The sequence below is a fragment of the Leptonychotes weddellii genome, chromosome 16 (assembly GCF_054177405.1).
Source record: "Leptonychotes weddellii isolate Sample4059 chromosome 16, ASM5417740v2, whole genome shotgun sequence".
NCBI lineage: Eukaryota > Metazoa > Chordata > Mammalia > Carnivora > Phocidae > Leptonychotes > Leptonychotes weddellii.
In genome coordinates, this window is record NC_138384.1 from 21,436,355 (window position 1) to 21,458,704 (window position 22,350).

The 22,350-nt window shown below is 36.4% G+C and overlaps 1 protein-coding gene and 1 long non-coding RNA gene across 4 annotated transcripts in view; one reads left to right on the top strand and one right to left on the bottom strand.

Annotated features, from left to right (window-relative positions):
* CDH8 (cadherin 8) overlaps positions 1 to 7,361 on the top strand; it is a 349,453-nt gene extending 342,092 nt beyond the window's left edge. For both annotated transcript variants that reach the window (XM_081806499.1, XM_081806500.1), the window contains exons 11-12: positions 3,638 to 3,889; positions 5,265 to 7,361. In XM_081806499.1, the coding sequence (XP_081662625.1) occupies positions 3,638 to 3,889; positions 5,265 to 5,758 (746 nt within the window). In that variant the 3' untranslated portion in view covers positions 5,759 to 7,361. The remainder of the gene's footprint in view (positions 1 to 3,637; positions 3,890 to 5,264) is intronic.
* Positions 1 to 22,350, bottom strand: part of LOC115939711 (uncharacterized) — a 172,960-nt gene that overhangs the window by 93,704 nt on the left and 56,906 nt on the right. For both annotated transcript variants that reach the window (XR_014140837.1, XR_014140838.1), the window contains 3 exons: positions 14,481 to 14,561; positions 4,715 to 4,841; positions 411 to 567 (listed from right to left, as the gene is read on the bottom strand). This is a non-coding gene — a long non-coding RNA (uncharacterized LOC115939711). The remainder of the gene's footprint in view (positions 1 to 410; positions 568 to 4,714; positions 4,842 to 14,480; positions 14,562 to 22,350) is intronic.

The following is a 22,350-nucleotide window of genomic DNA, read 5'->3' on the forward strand; positions in this document are numbered from 1 at the left end:
TGAAGCATCTGCTTTAGATGATGAGCGCTTGGTGCTGGGGGACGGTAGCCTCAAGTCTTTTTGGCTTGCCCCTCCCAGCATGTAATCACTGCCTTATAGACCAGGGCAAGGGCTACTGAAGCCTTATATTCCCAGTGGAGCCCTGCCCAGGGAGAGCCTCCGTCACACAAGAATAGGCTGTGGAAGAGCCCTCTCTTGGCCACACTCACCCAAAATTTAGTTTCAACAAAAGATAGCCAGGAGTAGGATGAAACTGCTATCACCTCCTATTTCCTGGTAAGACAGTCCTTTATCTGCTAGCTGAGGGGAGGGGAGCCCTGTGTTTTTGGCTGAACCAGTTTAGAGTAGAATTTCTATCTCACAGAACTGGGTTCTGCTTCACACACCATGATCTCACTATTCTTACCAACCTTTGGTAGATTCTCTTGGATAAATGGTTCTTCATTTGCTGCTTGCCTCCAGGACCATTTCTAGAGATGTTAAATGGTTTTCCTTGTATAATTTTCACCATTTTCATTAGGGAACAGTTCTGTGGAGCACCTTACATTGTCTTGCTGAAGTGGAACTCTGTGATGAGATATATTTTTATCAGTAAAAAGAAAAGTTTAGAAGATTGTTAGAATTAAAATTAATGCACAAAACAATTACACTTTATACACTAGCAACAATGATTTGAAAGTGCACTTTTAAAAAGGTAATATAATCAAAGCAACAAAATATATACAGTACCAATGATAAATCTAACAAAAGATGTGAAATTCTCTTGTAGCTAAATTTAAAAATATAGGTTTTATTAACATATATTGAGGGAAATAAGGAAACTATAATCTTGAAATGGAATACTAAAGATCATAAAGATGCCAATTCTCTCAAAATTCACTTATATTTTAATATAATTTCTACTCAAGTTTTTAGAGGGATTGCCATAGAACTTGATAATATCTATTCTCTATTTCTCAGAAATTAGCAAATGAACAAGAATAGCCAAGATACAGAAGTGCATGATGGGGAAAATAACCTAATAAACGTCAAGTTTTATTATAAAGTTTCCATACATAAAAAAGCTTGGTATTGATGGAGGATTATAAAAAAAAAGCTTTGAAACATAATAGAGAGCCCCTAAATGATGAGGATGCACAGAAATTTGACTTGTGAGACACTGAGTGTTGAAGAGCAGTGGGTAAGGGGTAAGTTCCTCAATAATAAACCTTAGGAAAATTACCAGGACAGAAAAAAACCCAATTCCTTACAATCACCTAAATGTGAAAGATAACATTATAAAAATATTTTATGCAATTCACAATTTTAAAAATAAGGTTAGAAACGCTAATCTAAAAGAGATTGAAAAAATTGACTATATTAAACTAAACAGCAACAAAAGTTTTAAAGAAACCAACCACAACTTTATAGAAGATGTGCAACACATAGAAAAAAAAGGTATTTCAAATACAGGAATTTGAACTGTGTTAAAAATGTTGATATTTGTTTTTTAAATGTATACGGTAATGACAGTTTCATTTGGCATAAAATAACTCAAGTAAGTCAATAATAAATATAAACACCAATCAAAAATAGTAAAAAAAAAAAAAAAAAAAGAGGGGGGAGGAGGAAATGAGTAGGCAGATAGGGAATTGACTTGCCTGAATGTAGCAGGTAAAATTTGGCAAAAATGTCTCAGACTTCCTCTACTCAGTCAATAATTTTCTGCACATAGGAGAGTAACAACATATGCACATGCCAGGTATAGTAAAAAATATGAGTTTAGTGGTGGACCCACCAATGCTTTTCTAAGTACTAAAGAGAACAGCTTTCTTCGGCAATGAGCAATACTCCTGCTGCAGTTTCTAAATTATCATTATAGATTGTTTTAAAGAGAGAATATGCAAAAATAGTTTCCCATATAAATAATGTCAACCACAAAAAGACAAAAGCCTCATTGTAATTTTATTAACTGCATCTTGAGGAACAATTCCCATCTTCTGTTTTGAACTATAGTATATGAAATCATCTACAAATGTTCCTTGCACTAATTAACTGTACTCAAACTTGTCACACACTTTCTGAAAATAAAACATGGCTATATATTCTCTATCTGTTGTGAGATAATGTTCTCCTGTTTTTAGCATAGTGGTATTTCCTTCTAGGTCATGGAAATAAAGATAACTGGATCATTTGGTACATCACTGCGTAACTCTATTAGAGACCTCTTTTCACTCTTCAAATTACTAAATAATGAGGCAAAACCAGAAGAAATTTAGAAAAAATAATGTTAACACCATCTAAGTGTTTTCCTCTGCTTACTAGCAAGGCATTATAGATCCACTTATATCTCAAACAAAAGTAAATATAATTTATACATCTATTTTGGGGAATGACTATCATTTTTTTTTTAAATTCTAATATAGCACTACATGGTACAGAAAATTTAACATGTTTATTTAATGTCACTTGAGTGGAATATCTGTTCATGTATTTGAGTGTGCTGGAAGCCAGAAGGACATTGATGACCAGGAATTGGACAACAATAGCTTGGAATCCCTGCTTAATAGGCAACAATGAGGTAGCCAGGTGTTCTAGGGTCTACAAACTTGCCAATATGTGAAAAAAAAATCCTAACTGAACTAATCCTTTTGCCCAAATAACATTACACACATTAACCAATATTATGTTTATTGGCTTTTGTCTAGAATATCAGTAAGATATATGTTCCCATTTTGAATAGATATGTCTTTCATTAATCAAAATGAGAAAATATTAATAATTAATATATACAGTATGACTATAGTTCATGAGCTAGGCATGAATGACCACAAAAATTTATTTTGGGGGTAAAACCATGAGAACCATAGGGCTAGCATGCATCCAATCACTCCTCACTGACAAGTTTTACCTTGAACTGAAATGCACCCTTCATTATTGCTTAAATGTCTTAAAGTATTGCTCTAGATAACCAATACATCTTTCCATATTAATTAATAACATGCAAAATATAACATCTACTTCTGTAACTTCTCATTTTATTCTTATTTGTGTAACCACTACAGGTCTTCTCTACAGAGTTTTAATATATGTGGCATATCTCCTCCAATTGCAGTAAATAGGACTTTTGTTCTATCTTAGTTTAAGTGTGCAAGGGCATGAATGACTCTTTGTAGGTACCTGAGGGAATCAACAAAGTGCATTGTTTTGTACGCCATATTGTCATATAGTCTATCTTTTAATACAGAGCTTCCTCAACATGCCTCTCAAATGTGGTGAAATTCTGTCCAGCCAATTTTGCATTGTCAGGATAAATGAGAGAAAATTAAACTTACGTATGGAGATATGGGTTGATTTGTGTCTTCTGAAAGGACACTTGAAAATTATTTTTATAAAAGAAATCTCTTGCATTTATAAAGTGATGGTAAAATGTCATTAGTCCATCATGAAGCCCCATTCATTAAACCTGTTAGGGTGTGGATATTTTGGTCCATGCCTACTGGGGAAGTGGGGAGAAGGGAGGGGGAAAGAACCTGAGTGGTCCAGTGGAATTGGGTTATCTTGAGTTTTGCAGAGGACTTATGAACTAGAAAAACAAGTGTTGTTTGGGCAGCCATTTTGAAATAATGCAAACTATTGTAATTTCCCTTTTTTCCAGATAATTCCCTCAGCATTTTGGCAAAGCATAATGGATTCAACCGCCAGAAGCAAGAAGTCTATCTTTTACCTATCATAATCAGTGATAGTGGGAATCCTCCTCTGAGCAGCACCAGCACCCTGACCATCCGTGTCTGTGGCTGCAGCAGTGATGGTGTTGTCCAGTCTTGTAATGTTGAAGCTTATGTCCTTCCGATTGGACTCAGTATGGGCGCCTTAATTGCCATATTAGCATGCATCATTTTGCTGCTAGGTACGTATTTCCTTCATAGCTTAATGGCCATCATTTTTCTGGTTCATAAATGACTGTAAATTAGGACAGCAAACCTGAACCCCAGTCAGGTGTCAGCATTCTTTTGGGGAAAAGGAATTTCTTGCATTTCTGCAAGCTTTGAAATCACTAAGGAGGAGTGAAGGGAAAAAAGTGCTGTGATAGCCAACGTCCAATTGGAGAGGACAATTCAGTGCCTTTTTCAGTCCCACCACCAGTGAAAAGATAGAGTATAATGGTGGTGGAAGTGGGGATGGACCTTTATGTGGTTACAACAGCATGTATTCTATAAAAAGGCCTGCAGATCTGATATATATACCAATTTACTGCAGTGGGAGGCTCCCTGTATCAAAATACTCTTTTTCCTAAATAATGTATAGATTGGGTTGCTAAGTCCATCCAAACACAAAGTTTGGTGAGATAAAAAGAAAACAAGCAAACAAAAATTTTTTTTTTTCAAAATTATACTGTGTTCCTCAGATATTTTCTTGATATCAACATCAAATTAAAATGAAGACTGCAAATTAAGGAAAGCTTTTTAGTAACTTTTCTATTAAAAATATCCAATTATAAAAATGAGATTAGAGAGTAGGAAGATACACAAGAGGAAAGTCATACCTTATCCTGTCTTTAAGTAAAGACTATGTCAGTTACTATCTTTCCAGTTGCTTCTGTCCTGCTCACCCAGTGTCTGGATTAACATTATTTCTAGCCATATTTTACCCCATGAACCCCATGAAGTTTGATTTGGCTAACCTGGCTTGTTTAGGTATGTATCCGTTTCCCTTTGCCCACCCATAGGCTTACCTTCTGAGACAGAGGAGCCCCAGGTTTCCTACAAGACAACAAATTGTCCATGCCAATTTGACGTTCATCTTGATATATCACTTCATCTGTGAGTGAACATTATTTGATTGGAGAGAGTCTTGAAGAGCTGATAAGACACAAAATATACTAGATATGATTAACTCTGCTTCTTTTCTTTATAGAAGAAGGGCATGGAATCAAAGGATTTTAAATGGCTTTTCCAAGAGCCACAGCAAGTTAGTTATTTTATCTGTTCTGTTTTCTATTTTGTGCCATTTATTCTAGAGCTTTTAACAGTATTACACGCAGTTTTCACCATGGATAGATGCAAACTTACTCTTTTAACCCAGCTTCATCACCACTGAGTACACAGAAGCAACCTGGAATAATATTCATTCAGAATTCAATCCCCATCCTTCAGAAAGGTGTTTAACTTAATTCCCACGTGAATGGTATCAAGGCAATGCCACTCTCTCTTAACACACATGATGCAGTGCTTGTGAAATTATTTGCAAGTTAAGCTAATTGTTATTTCACACTTTTCCTACAGTCATCGTGGTGCTGTTTGTAACTCTGCGGCGACATAAAAACGAGCCATTAATTATTAAAGACGATGAAGATGTACGAGAAAACATCATCCGCTATGATGATGAAGGAGGAGGAGAGGAAGACACAGAGGCTTTTGATATTGCGACTTTACAAAACCCAGATGGAATTAATGGATTTTTACCCCGTAAGGATATTAAACCAGATTTGCAGTTTATGCCAAGGCAAGGGCTTGCTCCTGTTCCGAATGGGGTTGATGTCGATGAATTTATAAATGTGCGGCTACATGAGGCAGATAATGACCCCACTGCCCCGCCTTATGACTCCATTCAGATTTATGGCTATGAAGGCCGAGGGTCTGTGGCTGGCTCCCTCAGCTCCTTGGAGTCCACCACCTCAGACTCAGACCAGAATTTTGACTACCTCAGTGACTGGGGTCCCCGCTTTAAGAGACTGGGAGAACTCTACTCTGTTGGTGAAAGTGACAAAGAAACTTGACAGTGGATTATAAATTAATCAGTGGAACTGAGCATTCTGTAATATTCTAGGGTCACACCCCTTAGATACAACCAATGTGGCTATTTGTTTTAGAGGCAAGTTTAGCACCAGTCATCTATAAACTCAACTACATTTCAATGTTGAACCAAAAATTAATAATAAAAATAAAAAGTATATGTTAGGAGGTTATAAATCTTGTGGAGTGTGAATTAAAGTACGTGGAGTGTCTAGAAGTCTTTGGATATTTGATATTTACCTAACCACCACAGACAAAGATTGGGATCCTGGCTAATCCTTAGAGAGATGGTTTAAAAAGAGGAAAAAATCAAAATTAAAAGGTGCTTTCTTAGAAAAATGGACCTGCAAGAAATGTGCTGCTGATATGTGTCTTCTGCAAGGATTTTTATAAATGCAAATGGTTTTTTCCCCTTCACCAATAAGGATCCCGCCACAAATGAAAAAGCAATACTTGGTCCGCTGTACATGATGACTTTTTGGAGTTTTGGGAGGCCTCCTAGATTATACGGTACGGTGACCACACATTGTACATAACTGTTGGCCCCACTCATCAGAGACTGAATAGCATCTTTAAATATTGTGTCGAGCCTTAAAATATTCACATGTTCCTAATCCATTCCAGGGTGGGGATTGCCAACTCAGTGGTGGAAGGAGAGAAATCCCATTCAAACAGGCTTGTTTTCTGGAAGCAGGATTACTCATTCCCTCCACTTCATCTTCTTCCACAAGGACACAAAGATAAACTGTATCACACAGTGGACTACATAAGAGACAGATGGTTTTATTGCTAGCGCGTGAATTTATTTGTTTAATCCTCGAAATAAATATTTTATTGATGTCCATTAATGCTTTTATTTATTAAGGTTGGTAATCTATAGATTAAGGGACTATATGAAAAAAAAACCCTAAATTATATCCATTAATAATCCTTTAGATTGTTTTATATAAATATATATATATATACAATGAATGTTTAATACATGTACATTTCGATGAGCTGAGTATGGCAGGCAATATTATCAAAGGGGGAGCTAATAGTCTCTTTAGAGTAGAAAGTGTTATTGTGGCTGGTGATGGCAGGAGCAGCATTTTCCCAGAGAAACTTTTGGACTGTTTTCTATTTTGTTCATAATCCTAGTATTTGGTGTTTTTACTACAAGCACAAACATCTGAAAGTATATTGATTCATGTGAATATTTAAACTCTAGACTTTTAGATACCTACATAATGCCCTGCCCAATAAACACGCTTCAAGTCCCCCCCATTGTTTTAGAGCAGGAACTGGTTTGTACATAATTTTACTGCTTTTGTTTTATAGCACTTCTCTCCCTGATCTTCATGGTGATGCACAGAAAGTCTTAGACTCCAAAAAAGAACAGCACTAGAAGATGTGAGCATATTCAATTTGTAACACAATCCTGCCATTTAGAAGTAGAAAATGTATGATAAAAATCAAGTACTACATGCAGATCATTTTAATTTTCTACTTTGCTTTAATGCAATATTGTTTATTTACTTCATGTATTGTATTCAGAGAAACTCCTGTACTGTTTCCTACTTTGTGAAATATATTTTTATAAATACCTTTGTTGTCATCATTTTTTTTTTCTAATCAGATGAAGATCTGTTAAGAGAGACACCAACTCTAATTAGAATTCTAGAATGTTCAACTAAATCATCCCAAGATCACTTTGATTTGTAAGAGTCTTTATTATAAAGAAGCAGAGAAGTGAAATGGCCTGGCAGTGATCACACAGCAAGCTACCAGCAGGGACATTAAAGGAACGTGGTGTATGGAAAGGCTAGTCCAGCTGTGTCGGTTGGGTCCTCCTGGCAGCAGAAGCTGAAACAGAGTTAAGATTAAAAGAAAAAAGAAGCAGGAATGAGCAGGGCAAGACTTCAGACAGGGATACAGGTCTAAAACTTGCAGAAGTAAAGTGGTCAGTGAGTAGGATTTAGCAACAGAGATCTACACTGCAAAACAGACCTGACCAACTTCCACCAAATGGGTTCTGAGTCAAAGACTGTCTGACGAGGGATCTCTCATTGGGGAACAAGTAGTTGGGGTCTAGTTCCCCTGCCATCTCAGTTCTTGGCTTGGGGTTGCCTGGGAGGAGCATGACTTTAGCTTGAATACCAAAGATCCCAACTCCTGAAGACTGCCTCCACTGTGGCAGAAACAAAATGTTTGAATATTAGAATCTATAACTATCTAGGGACTTAGTTGAGTCACTGAGTTCCCACTGCCTGAGAATAGTTTATGTTTTATGCTTATCACTCTAGCTACTGGACACTTTTTCTTGAGGTCCTAGTGATAGTCTAAAGTGACTTCGGGTTGGCACAGTGTCTAAAACAAATACTTAGTGAATGTAGATTATTCATAGTAGTTGTGACAGTAAGTAGTAGTAATATTCCAAATAAGGTGAAATCATTTTTTTTACTTTTTACTTATCTCTTACTTACCAGACTCATTTCTATGTACTTCTCAGTGAAGAGCGCCATAGATTAGAGACCTACAGATACGTCTAACAGAAAAATTACACTCTTTTTCAGGAATATAAAATCTCTATCTTCAGTCTTGGCAATCAAAAGGATAATATTTATATGGTGATTTAGGCAACTCAAATACTAGTTGCCTAAATCTTACTTCAAAATTTACTTTGCTCAGGAAGGGAGAATGAAAGTGTTCATCTCTTGGCAATTTACTTTGCCACCACATTAGCATTTTGTGCTTTAAAACTCCCCCTAAGGTTTTGTAATACAAAGTCAGGCAAATAACACCATGTGCAACGATACTTTTAGAGTACCCTGCATTAACATAAAGTTCTGAGGCGCGTACATGCATGCGCGCGCGCACACACACACACACACACACACACACACACACACACACACACACACTGACTTAAGCACTTTGTATTTTGTCAATAGACTTGTTAGGACTTCCTCAACCTAGAGAGGATGATGAAATTCCTAGCCTTTTTCAGGATTTGAGTACCTGATGCTCAGCTCTTTAAGTAAGACATTTTCTTAACTTTATCTAAGTGACTATTTTTGTCTCTGCATTGTTTTCGCTTGCAATACTAACATATGTCTTACATATACATGTGTGGCTATTTTTCACATAAAATGCTTATTCAGCCCACAGGCATTTTAATGTGACTGTAGGTCTTTATTGGGTCCTAACCATTAGTTGTTTTCCATTCTTGAAACTTATGCCTGTGTGATGTTTCTCTGCCTAACGGAAGAGAACTGTTGAGTGGGAGCCAAGTGAGACAAAATTACCTCCCTCTGCCTACCTCACAACTCCAAGTTCATGTCTGGGGAACTGATGCATCCCTGGGTGACTGGACACCACATGGAATTAATTCAACCTCAACCCTGTCTACTATTTGAGCCAATCAAATTACGAAAATATCCATGTATGTATACTATAGAGTATTAAGAGGATACTCCTTACAAAAATCTTGCATGAGTACAGTTATTGTAAGATTAAGAATAGTTGATAACAGGATGATTAAAATAGTCTAGAAATTATACTCAAGTATTAACCTTGCTGCACAGAATTGTGATTTCTGAAATATAAACTTGACAATGAAAATGCTTTGGAAAAATGTGTAAGTATCTGTGTGTATATAAAATAAAAGAAAACTTAGATCCACTGGTATCACTAGTGAAATCAGGATGCTTAGAAAGAGCCAAATGTGTTTTTTGGAGAGTTTCCTTAATCAGATGCTTAAAGTAAGAGAAGTCGCTGCATGAGATTTGGAAATCTCATAGGAGTAGCCAGATTCCACATTGAGACTCAACAGAGTTCTGGGCTGCGCTGTGGTTTGGAGACGGAAAAGCGGGTGCTGGGAGCTAAGTAGCCAATTACTCTTTATAGCCACATAAGGACTGGAGGCAAGTAGGCCCTTCCAACAAGTTGTATTATGCGATCACTAGCTTTGCAGGGAATCTCACGAATGTATAACCTTCTGATTGCCTTTTTGATTGAAAGTTCCATCTGAGATCAGGACATTGCAACCAGTAATAAGATTTCAAAAAATCCCATCACTGGCACTGTTGGAAAGGCTGAGCATGACTGAAATCCCATCATTGTCAGTCAAAAAGATAAGGTAACAGTGGGCATCACTACAAAAGCTATATAAATGCACAATTTAAACATGAATATCAAGGTGGAAAAAGAATATATGTTTATATTTCTATTTAGATACACATATATACCTAATAAAGTTATCAGGGTTAATTTTGTATTTGTCATTTTTCATCCCACAACCCCACACTACCAAAATCCTGAAAGGGTGGCTCCTTGTTTTTCTGAATCTAACCTTCAATTGGAAAGAAATTGGATTGAAGGTAAACAGTTTTACACGCAGGTTTGTATTTGAGAACAAAATAACAGCTCATAATACCTGGGATTAGAATGAAATGCATCACATTGTGAAGCTAGACTGAGATGTTTTTGTATTACTGTGTTTTTGTGGAGAAAATAATCGTAGAATGTGTTTTGAAGGTAATAGTTTTCAACATATTTTTATTTTCCTCAATTCCAGTACTGTCTTATTTGCTAGACAAAGTTTCTTTGCAGAGTGACTCAGTTGGCCAAACAGTGTACACCTATTGTTGTCACGGTGGTTATTGCTCATTTGATGATTGTGGAAGACAGAAATTCCGTCATTAAAGTAGATGTTTATTTTTACTGTTTTCTTCTTAGTAAATATACATTTATGTATTACATGGTATACTATTTTTTTTGCTTGTTTTTGTTTACATGATACACTCTTTATATTAAAGATATTCTAATCCTAGTATTTCTGACCCAATCCTAGTACTAAGGGGGCCATGCAATTTAAAATCCCCCTGATTTGATGGACTGTCTTCAAAAAAAGAATTGTGTCCCCCACAAGTATTGAGCATCAACCATCTTAGGAAATAAGATTAAAGGAGACGGCATCTCCAAACTTATTCTTCTATTTATAAAGTGGGAGCTAACGAATCCCATCTAACCTAACTGTTGAAACATTCTTTCTCTATGGTCTTGTCAATAGTATTTTGAGTCTAGGTTTATACTTAGGTTGGTCTGACATTAAAGCCCATAATTTTCAACTAAACAACATTCTCTGTAATTATAATGTAAAGCTTGTAATGATAAGAAATAGAAACCAAGTTATGTACAGAATTATGGAAGAACTGAGGAAAAAGTAAGTGACTCTAAGTGGGGACACTCAAGAAGTCTTCACAGAGTTTTCAAAAAAGATGGGACTGAAGAATGGGTCGAACAGAAATCACAGCTTTCAAATATCCAAAACTCAGAGGGAAAAATTATAAAAAGATGACATTACAGATTTTGGACCTTCAGAATGGTCCTCATAGGACACTCTAGGTTTACCTAAACTGTAGTGTTTTGTGGATGAGAAAAACGAGTCTCAGAGATGTCTTAAGGAATTTTTCAGGGTTAAATTACTCATCAAAGAAGTAAGAGAGACAGGAATTGAACTCTGGTCTTCTAGTTCATTACCAAGATCACGAGGTTGTGTTTTTGTATATATGTACCACCCTCTCCACTTTATTTACGTAAGCTTCTTCTAGGTCACAAGGCTAATAGACATTTTCTGAAAAATCAATGTCTGGAGCACTCTTCTTCCAGTTTGAGTTACCTGCCATCATCTGACACACATCCTGAGTGTTAGTATTATCTCTTGCAGGTACCTTTATTAGTAGGTAATAGTTATCTCTAACCACAAATGATAGAAGGAGAGTTGTTAGAAGGAATACCACAGGATGATGTCTGAGGAGAAAAACTGTAGAAAACAAAGCCTTCAATGAACCTCGAGACCAGATAACAAAAGAAAATGAGAGATCACTGAAGTTAAATTTTAATTCCTTCGGATCTCCTCTGTACATGCAAAGATATCCAGGGCCATCTTATGAGTCTTCATAAATATGAGCCAGATTTTAACAATTATATTCTAATTGAACACAAGAATTTAGGAGTCATTGGGATCATTCTCTCTTCCAGGGCCATCTTATGAGTCTTCATAAATATGAGCCAGATTTTAACAATTATATTCTAATTGAACACAAGAATTTAGGAGTCATTGGGATCATTCTCTCTTTCTAATATATGCATTCCTAACTACAACTTCACCTAATTTTCTTTCTTTTTTTAAAATTTTTTAAGACTTTATTTGTCAGAGAGAGAGGAGAGAGAGCGCAAGCACAAGCAGGGAGAGTTGCAGGCAGAGGGAGAGGGAGAAGCAGTCCTGATGCAGGACTCGATCCCAGGACCCTGGGATCATGACCTGAGCTGAAGGCAGATGCTTAACCGACTGAGCCACCCAGGTGTCCCCAACTAATTTTTGTTCTTAATTCAACCTCTGAATTTTGACAACAATTCTGTATTTGTGAAGTCTAATTGTTGCACGAGTGAATGGATTATTTGGCTCAAGGAAAGAGCTATAAATAACCATACTGCAAATAAACTAAAAAAAAAAAACTTTCTCAATTTATTTTCTACAAAATATGTGGTATGATAGTGAAACAACTGTCTTGCCTTTCTAAGACACAGAGTCTAATTGGATACATTATAGAAGCAAATAAATGATGAAACATTAGATTTGTGTCTGCTACAGAAAAGATGAACAGTTTTATGAAAGGACAGAGAAATCATATTTAACCCTGCCAATGCACAGTATCCTACAAGAGACTATGTTACAGTGAATCTTAGAGAGAGCGTATCAATAGAGAAGGAGTATCAATAAGTAATGCCAAGCTAGGATCCTGGCACTTGACAATGAATTATGCTGCTGGGCTAGGATATCGCTCAGTGGACTTTACTGTTAGTGCTTTTTATCATATGAATTCTCCATGTGACAAAACTTCCAATACCCTTACTTATTTCACAAATACTTGCTTAGGATTTCTCACAAATCTGGGTGCTGGGAATACAGCAGTCAACAGGACATGGAGGTCTGTTTCTTCAAAGGCCTGGTGGTACAGGAGAAATACAGATGAGTAGAAATAAGAAACAAAAGAGAAGATGATATGATAAAACACAAAATGGATGGGAAATTAAATATTTTACACAGAGTGGACAGGGTGATACTCCCATTTGTCATGTGAAGTTGCCATGATAAGAGAAACCCATAGCAAGAGTCTTGGAAAAGTTTGTGTTCATTGTTGTGCTGAACTAAACCAATGGACATATAGAAGAAATGAAAATGAGGCACAGATCATATTGGATGAGGGTGCAAGTGGCATAATATGATGTGGAGAGGTAGTCAGAGACCATGTCATACAAGGCCTTGTCACTCAGGGCAAGCAGCTCAGATTTACTTCATGTCAAAGAGGAGGTTATTGAAGGGATCTAAAAGCAAAGGGATGACATAATCTCGCCTATATATTTAAAAAGATCACTCTGGGTCTCAAATGGAAATGGATTATAGGATACAAGGATGAAAGCAGAAACCTAGATAGGAGATTGCTGCAGTAGCCCAAGCAAGAGGTTATTTTGGTTTTGACTACTAAGGTGGTATTAGAAATGGAAGAAACTGAATCCAGATATACTTTGGATATAAAACTGGCAGTACTGGGAACTGCACTGGATGTACAAGATGAAGGAAAGATGGATTTAAGGGTGACCTTAAGTTGTTCAAGTTTTTGACTTGAACAACTACGTAAATAGTGGGGCCATTTATAGGGATTGGGGTGATTGGGAGAGGGTCTAGCTATCAAGAACAGACATCCTCATTCCTCTAATGATCTACAATAGAAGGGATAACAGAAACTAGAGTCACTTAGGGGCCCCTGGGTGGCTCAGTCAGTTAAGCGTCTAATTTTGGCTCAGGTCCTTGGGATCCAGCCCCGCATCAGGCTCCCCGCTCAGTGGGGAATCTGCTTCTCCCTCTCCCTCTGCACCTCCCCCTTGCTCGTTCACACGTGTGTGTGTGCACGCATGCTCTCTCTAAAACAAACAGACTAGAGTCACTTAGAATTCCTAGATGGTGGGGCGCCTGGGTGGCTCAGTCAGTTAAGCATCTGCCTTCAGCTCAGGTCATGATCCTGGGGTCCTGGGATTGAGCCCCACATTGGGCTCCCTGCTTAGCGGGGAGACTGCTTCTTCCTCTCCCTCTGCCCCTTCTCCCCCTCCTGCACTCGTGCTCTCTCTCTCACTCTCTCTCGATCTTTCTCTCAAATAAATAAAATCTTAAAAAAAAAAAATTTCCTAGATGGCACGTATAAAGGACTTCAAGAAAATGTGCTACATTTTGATTCTTCTATATATCAATACCTGAATTAATACAAGTCACAAGTGACATAATTAGTCTCAGGCAGAAAAAGTCCAGCCAGACTGATTATTTTTTTAGCTTTCTAGAAATGGGAAAAATAAAAAGGCTCCATATTAGTGAGTTCATTCTTGGCTGGTGTAAGATGGATTCACTTATGTTTCTTAATGGAAATGAGGAGTGATAGCCTGAAATATTTATCTGCAATTATCTTAAAGTGGGGGAAATGCATATGTAACTGTATATAAACATAATATGTTATCTAGAAAGCATTCCTGAGCTATATCCTTTCTTTCTGGGCTGAATACTAATTCTCAAGGGAAGAACTGGTTTGGTCTTTGGTGGTTTAGTTATGATAAAATATATATATCAGGAAAAAAACACATTCAAGTCTTATTGTATTTATTGACACTTACTGATGAAGTTCATCTGATTGTCTGGAAGTTGGGATTGGCATTTAGTAGATGCTGGGTGCACAGAATTGAAGTGGTATCATTCTGGAGGGAATATACAAAATAAGTATAAGAAATTTTTATATAAAAAACAAAGTTAAAAGGATGCACCTTCTTTGTTATGTCATTATGTTATAAGCCCTATACTAGATATCATGGGTGTTGGTCAAAGATGATAAGATTCAATCCCTCTCCTTCGGGATTTCCAGTCTTCTCTGGTAGCATGACACAATTTTTTTTTTTGTTTAAATCATAGCATTGTTTTGATATATATGATTCTGCACTTTCAAATTGTTATAAGAATATAGAGTCAAAAATAATTAGTTCTTTGTGACTTCAGGAAAAGGTACAAAAATATTTATTGAACTACGCCAAACAGGAAAAGTTATTTGGGTTGGTTACTATGGTTAGAGTTGGGACAAATAGGCAAAGATAATATCACAAGTGAAAAGCAAGAGCCTAGAGAAGACAGAGTGCATCTTAAAACTTGGCAGAGATAAATCAAGAACTGAAAATTACAGATGTATTTTCCCTATAGAAATATCAGTGGAATCTAATAGTATATTAATAAGTAATGCCCCTTACTTTAACATGGTTCATCCTAAGAATATAATTTAGTATTATCTAACTTTCAAAAACAAAACTATCCCTGAATATTTCAATAGATGCATTAAAAAAAGTCTGAGACAGTTCATAACCTTCTTAATATTTATAAAAACCCCAAAAAACAGACAACTATGTAACAAGCACAGATAGGAACTTCCTTGAGTTGATGAAGGATAATCTACCCAAATTCAATAGCAACTGAAATAGTTAACAAGAATTTAGAAGGTATATTCCCTTAATGTGGAGATAAGAAAAGAATGGCTATCCTCACTGCTTTGGTTCAGTATAATACCGGAAGGCTTGGCTACCACCATGGCATAAGGAAAAGCAAAAATAGAAACAAAAATTTAAGATTTATGGGGGAAAAATGTGTCAATATTTGCAGATGGTATTGCCATAAACATAGAAAAGCTATCAGAATAAACTATTAATACTAACCAGAGAGTTTATCAGTATAACTAAATCTAAAATAGAATTTAAAATGTTAAAATGTCAATTATTCCAGAAATTAATCTAAAACTGCTATTCCATTACAATCAAAATTAAAGCAGAATTTTGTGATCAATTCAAAATTTTTTTCAAATTCAATTTTAGTATTTACTGAGCTCCATTCTTTAATATAAAATAATTGAGATAAGGCTAGTGTATTCCTCACACTACCAGATAAGAAGGACTTGCTACCAACCTGAAAAATAAAACAAGGAAACAAAAATAAAAAGCAATAAAAAAAAAATAAGCTATGGCATTCCTGTTGCAAGCACAGAAGCATATTTAAGTACAGTAGCCAATAATCAAACTTAGTATGACAAAAAATACAAATGTAGAAACAGTAAGTTTATTACTATAGTAAACTATTACTATAAATTCATAAGGTCTAAAAAGGTGGAGACAGCTAAATGTTGGTGGAAATATTAAAAGTGAGAAGCTTCATATACTGCATCTATTTTGTGATCCAGCACTGACATACCAGTTAAGTCAATATGTCCAATGTTATTTGTGGAGACATTATATTCATCTATACAAGGAGAATAAATATTAATTATGACTATTTAATAAAAACCAAGGGCTACTATGGGGCATTTAGAAGTAATAAAATAAATACACATAAGCCAACATCTATCTATTTTGGAAAACAATGTCAAGTGAAAAGACAAAATACAGAATGAATCTTATGGCAGAATAACATCTGTATTAACTGGAAACACAGCCACACAAATACACATTTCACAAAGAATATTTATTATTGCATTATGTGAGGAGAAAGAATGGCTCAGCTACTTTCACTTGAGGTTCATATAAGTAAAGGAATACATAAATAAAAATAGAACTTAAACAAGTAACGTAAATGTGTTTAGGGAAAACAAACAATGTATATCTTGGACTCAGTATCACGTGGAGGACAGGAAGCATTAGAAATAGGATGAGTAGTGGTCTGGTTAGGAAACTTCATGCATGTTAAGGAGTCCAGACATACATGGAAACTCTCACCTATGCAATTTGTTGTACAGAACAGGAACTCATATCATTTTAATAAGTATTCTAAAAGTCAGATTTTCAAATATATTTCACATTTATTGAAATGCCCAGACTATCCATTCCCCTCTTAGGGGTCACAATCCACATTCACAAACTAAAGACTCTTAGAAATCCTACTGCAATGACAACTTCTTAATTTGTTTATCCTAGGATTTCTCAAATGTAATTATGTTTTTGTTTTGTTTTGATTTACTCAAACACCAACTTCATCTTTGCAGATACATCTATGTGGTGAAATAGAATATGAGCATATCTATTGCAATCAACAGATAAACAGGATTTTTAAGAAGTGAAAGGATATGGTCAAATCTAATTTAATCCCTTTCCTCTTGATGGAGACATATTAAGGCTACCATCTTCTATTTATTGAACATCTACACTGCACACAGCTCTGTGATAAGTGTGATTAGAATAAATCATAGACCTTATTCACACAGAGCTAATTGAAGAGAGAAACTTAACACATGGAGATAATTAGGTGATGTGACCTACTGTATAGGACAGTATCTAAGGAAGTGATAAAATGTGGGGAAGCTGTCAAGTCAATTGACATTCAGGAAGAAAAAGTGCACTGAAGTTCATAATGGCTAGAGAAAACCATGTGCAAGAAATAAACTTGTTTGTTAGGTTTCCTTCCCTATTTAGGAGAGAGGGATTGTAAATCAATTACCTTCCATATGGGTTACTGCAATAGTCTACTGGATAGTATCTTGATCTCTAATCTTTTCTCCCCTCAATCTTTAAAAATTTCTATTATCAAGTAAACTTCCCAAAATATCACATTTAACTACCCTTTTATCTGCTACTAACTTAAATGGCTCCCTAACCATTCTTTTTTTTTCTTTTAATATTTTTTTGGGGTGGGGTCAATACATATTTGCAGAGCTTATTCCACACCACGTCCTGGTAGAACAGAGTCCCTGAAAAAAGAAACTTCCAGGCTGATGGAGAAGGCTACAGTGAAAAAAGAGGACTCATTATATTAAAGGATGACCTCCATGCCTGCAAAATGTACTCAACTTACTCATTTAAAGTCTCCCTTTGCTTTGCAGTACACAATTCTCCCTCTTAATCGCCTTTTCTGAGAACATCCAGGAATGCTCTTGCCACTGGTACTCAACTACACACATTACATTTATCTCCCCGGTTCCATTTTCAGTAGTGGGTATGTGATCGCAAGGTCATATATGAACAACCAGTAGTTAGGCAGACGTTCTGATAAAGGTGAAAAGGGTACAGAGTACATTCTTTTACAAATAAAATAGTCCTTGAAGGTTTAAATGTTGGAAATGAAAAATATTTAAACTAGTTCAACATCTAAATTGTCTTTAGATGAAAATAGGTACGAGTGGAGGTATAATAGAGTATTAACGTAATTTGACCTTTGTCATATTTATTGAACATAGAAATGATTGAGTACCTTGAGGTTAAAAAAAAAAAAGACTCATATGGGACAGTTTTTATACTGTATGCCCTTAAATATTCAATTGTCTTTTTTTTTCCAAGGTTTTATTTATTTATTTGAGAGAGAAAGAATGAGACAGAGAGAGAGCATAAGAGGGGGGAGGGTGAGAGGGAGAAGCAGACTCCCTGCTGAGCAGGGAGCCTGATGCAGGAGTCGATCCTGGGACTCCAGGATCATGACCTGAGCTGAAGGCAGTCGCTTAACCAACTGAGCCACCCAGGCACCCTCAATTGTCTTTGAGTTCATTGTCATCTTCTGTAAAATGAAGAGAACTATAGTACATCAGCTGCTTTTAAATAGCACGCCACAGAACACTGCCCAGGTGCTGTTAATGGAGGGGATGAAGAGAAAGGTCCGTGAGCAGTGTCATAGACTCCCCACCATCACTACATCCATCACTTGTTTTTAATCCACCAAAAATTGTTGTATGTGTTGAGGTTTCAAATAAATTACACTGAAACTTTTTTTTTTTTTGGCTGAAAAATCTTCATGAACAGTTTTGCTTAACATTTTTCAAATTTCCCTTCTTGTATTTTATTTATTTATTTTTAAAGATTTTATTTTTAATTAATTTCTACACCCAACTTTGGGCTCAAACTCACAGTCCTAAGATCAGCAGTCGCATGCTCCACCGACTGAGCCAGCCAGGGGACCTCCACCCTTCTTATGGTTTATAAGCTGATGTGTTTCATTTAAAAAGCTGCACATTTAAATATGGACAATAGAACTCCATGACAAAAAAAAAAAAGGGTAGAAAAGTCACTTTGAAGTTTTCTAAATAAGGTAATACCAGAATACTTACTTCTATGTAAAAAGAACAGAGTTTTTGATCTGTAACATTTTTTTTTTAAGATTTTATTTATTTATTTGACAGAGAGAGAGAGCACGAGCAGGGGGAGCTGCAGGCAGAGGGAGCTGCAGGCAGAAGGAGAGGAAGAAGCAGGCTCCCCACTGAGCAAGGAGTTCGATGCAGAACTCCATCCCAGGACCCTGGGATCATGACCTGAGCCAAAGGCAGACGCTTAACCTACTGAGCCACCCAGGTGTCCCTGATCTGTAACATTTTGTCTACAATTTCAGAGAGATCATTTATATATAGGAATGCAGGTATTGCTAAGTTGTCTTGGCCACCATATGACTGACTTGAAAATCTGCAAGAAATAAAATTCAATCCTATCGATGTTTGCATGGGAAGAGATATTTCCATGTCACTGTACTTCCTACCTTCTGGAATGTTCTGGAGAGGTCTACGTTGAATAGATGAAGCAGTAGTCTTTTAGAGTCTGTTATTCATATAAGTTAGGCTTATAAATTCTGGGATGAAGGTAGAAATGGAAGGTAGAAACTAATTTTACCAGCTTTTTAATTCAGGATGGTTTTATAATCACACTGCAAAATGATCACTCTCTTATCTTTTATCCAGGGCTGATAGTGCAGAAAATTGGCACATGCCCAGCACCAAGATTCTCAATGAGGAATTATAAAGACTCTTACAAGGGCACTTATGGGACAGTGATGAAGATGTCTTCAAAACTGTCTCCTAAATGAGTTAGGTGCTCCATATACAGAGAGGGATGTATAAATACAATCATTAAACCAATTTCCCACACTGTGCCCACCTATTTATCACTATACTCAAACCATTTTAATCCTTCTGATCAATTAGGGGAGAATGCAGTAAATGGTATAAAGTTAAGGAATTTGAAATTGTCTCCTCTAATCACCCTGTTTACTTATAACCACAAATGTTCACTCCATGGACATACTAAAATATAGAGGGACTTCTCCTCACCCAAACTGAAGAAACTTATAAAGAGCAATAATAACTTTCTCTGATCCCACTCTAAAATGGTCCCATGCCTACTTCTTCTGATTATTTCCTTTGTGACTTAGTTTGTTGACTAACTTACTCATTACCCAACCTTCTCTGATGTTACACTTTGACCATTGCATTCTATTCTTCTCCCTACTCTGAAATTGAGTAACCAACAAGGATGTTGAAAACCCCAAAGCTAACCATAGAAATGAACCCACTAACATTTTTAGTCTTGACTGGACAATGAGAATGAAGTTCCTAGAACTTGGAGAGGTGAAGATTTATTTGTAGGATAGGAGACAGGAACTATGGCAAAGAAAAGTGTTTGTTCCTAAGTGTCTATCAATAGATGAATGGGTAAGAAAGATATGCCATATATATATGTAGGTGTGTGTGTGTATATATATATATATAATATATATATATATAATAGAATATTACGCAAAAGAGGAGTTCTTGCCATTTTGTGACAACATGCATGGATCTGAAGGGTAGTATGCTAAGTGAAATAAGTCAGATTGAGAAAGACAAATACCATGTGATTTCACTCCTATGTGGAATCTAATAAACAAAATAAATGAATAAACAAACAAAAAAGTACAATTAGACCTGTAAATACAGAGAACAAACGGATGCTTGCCAGAGGGGAGTGGGGTAGGGGCATTAACAAAAAGAGTAAAGAGGAGTGGGAGATACATGCTTCCAGTTATGGAATGAATAAGTCATGGGAATAAATAGAACAGCATAGGGATGATAGTCAATGATATTGTAATAGTGATGCATGGTGATATATGGTAGCTACACTTGTGGGAACATGGCATAACACGTAGAGAAGTTGGACACTATGGTGTATACCTGAAACTAATGTAGTATTGTGTGTCAACCATACTCAAAATAAAAATTTTAAAAAAAGATGACAAAAGTGGTTGTTCTCTTTGATTTTGTAGAATCTCATTACTTACCAGAGGATAGAATAAGGACATAGAGAGAAGTACTCAAGAACAAAGAAACTAGAGGGCGCCTGGGTGGCTCAGTTGGTTAAGCGACTGCCTTCGGCTCAAGTCATGATCCTGGAGTCCCAGGATCGAGTCCCGCATCGGGCTCCCTGCTCAGCAGGGAGCCTGCTTCTCCCTCTGACCCTCCCCCCTCTCATGTGCTCTCTCTCTCATTCTCTCTCTCAAATAAATAAATAAAATCTTAAACAAAAAAAAAGAACAAAGAAAATAGAAAACTGTTATACTGTTTATTGAGTAGGCATTATGGGATGTTGTTTTCAGTTGCTTGTAGATGTCAATGAAATAAGTGCTATTTTTATCACCATTCTACAAATTAAGAAACTGAGACTCTTAAATATCAAGTAACTAGACCAAAATTATATTTTCACCTGATTACATAGCCTAACGTTCATAGCCCATGGATGGTGGTTAAGTGCCATCAGATGACATTTCTGGCAGGAGCCCAGAAATATGATCACTCATTTGCAGTGACAGGGTTTCTGCAAAATTCTCAAATCACCTCCATTGTTGCAGTTTTGCAAAGTTCTACTTTCAAATACCATCGAAACAGCCCCTCAATTTTCCTGGAATCCTAAGCCTTCAATTTTCCTGGAATCCTAAGCCTTCAATTTTCTCTCACCTCCAGTAAAATCATTACCTATGAACAATATAGGATACTTTTTGTTGGGACTTTCATTACATCCACCCAACAGCTATGTTTAGGAGCAATAATACTCTTATTTCCTGTGCATGCATTTGGAGACATTCCTCTCTGTAACTACATAATTCAATCTGATTCAATCCAATCAATCAAATTCAATTCAACAATCAAGAATGTTTCAGTTTCGGGGTGCCTGGGTGGCTCAGTCGTTAAGCGTCTGCCTTCGGCTCAGGTCATGATCCCAGGGTCCTGGGATCGAGCCCCACATCGGGCTCCCTGCTCCGCAGGAAGCCTGCTTCTGCCTCTCCCACTCCTCCTGCTTGTGTTCCCTCTCTCACTGTGTCTCTATCTGTCAAACAAATAAAATCTTTAAAAAAAAAAAAAGTTTCAGTTTCTTATGAGGTAGGTAATAACCATGGCATCATGCTTTCCAGAAATTGTGAACCTATGCTATCCTCAACTACAGGGAGGTGAAAATGTTTCCTGAACATACCGACAGGAAAAAAGACATATGCTTGGCCCAAGATACTAGGAGATACAGTCTATTAAGTTATCTTTCATGGAAGGGGATATAGCAGATATATATGAAAGTGAAAGAATTCTCTAACCACGTGGTACTGAAAACTTCTGTAAACCTGTGTACCATGCAAAAAAAGAAAAAAAAAACCAAAAAACAAATTCTACCTATTATATAGTTGCTTATTCAGCTGATGTTTATTGGGTGCTCTCTTTTGCTAGAGGCTATACCAAGTCCT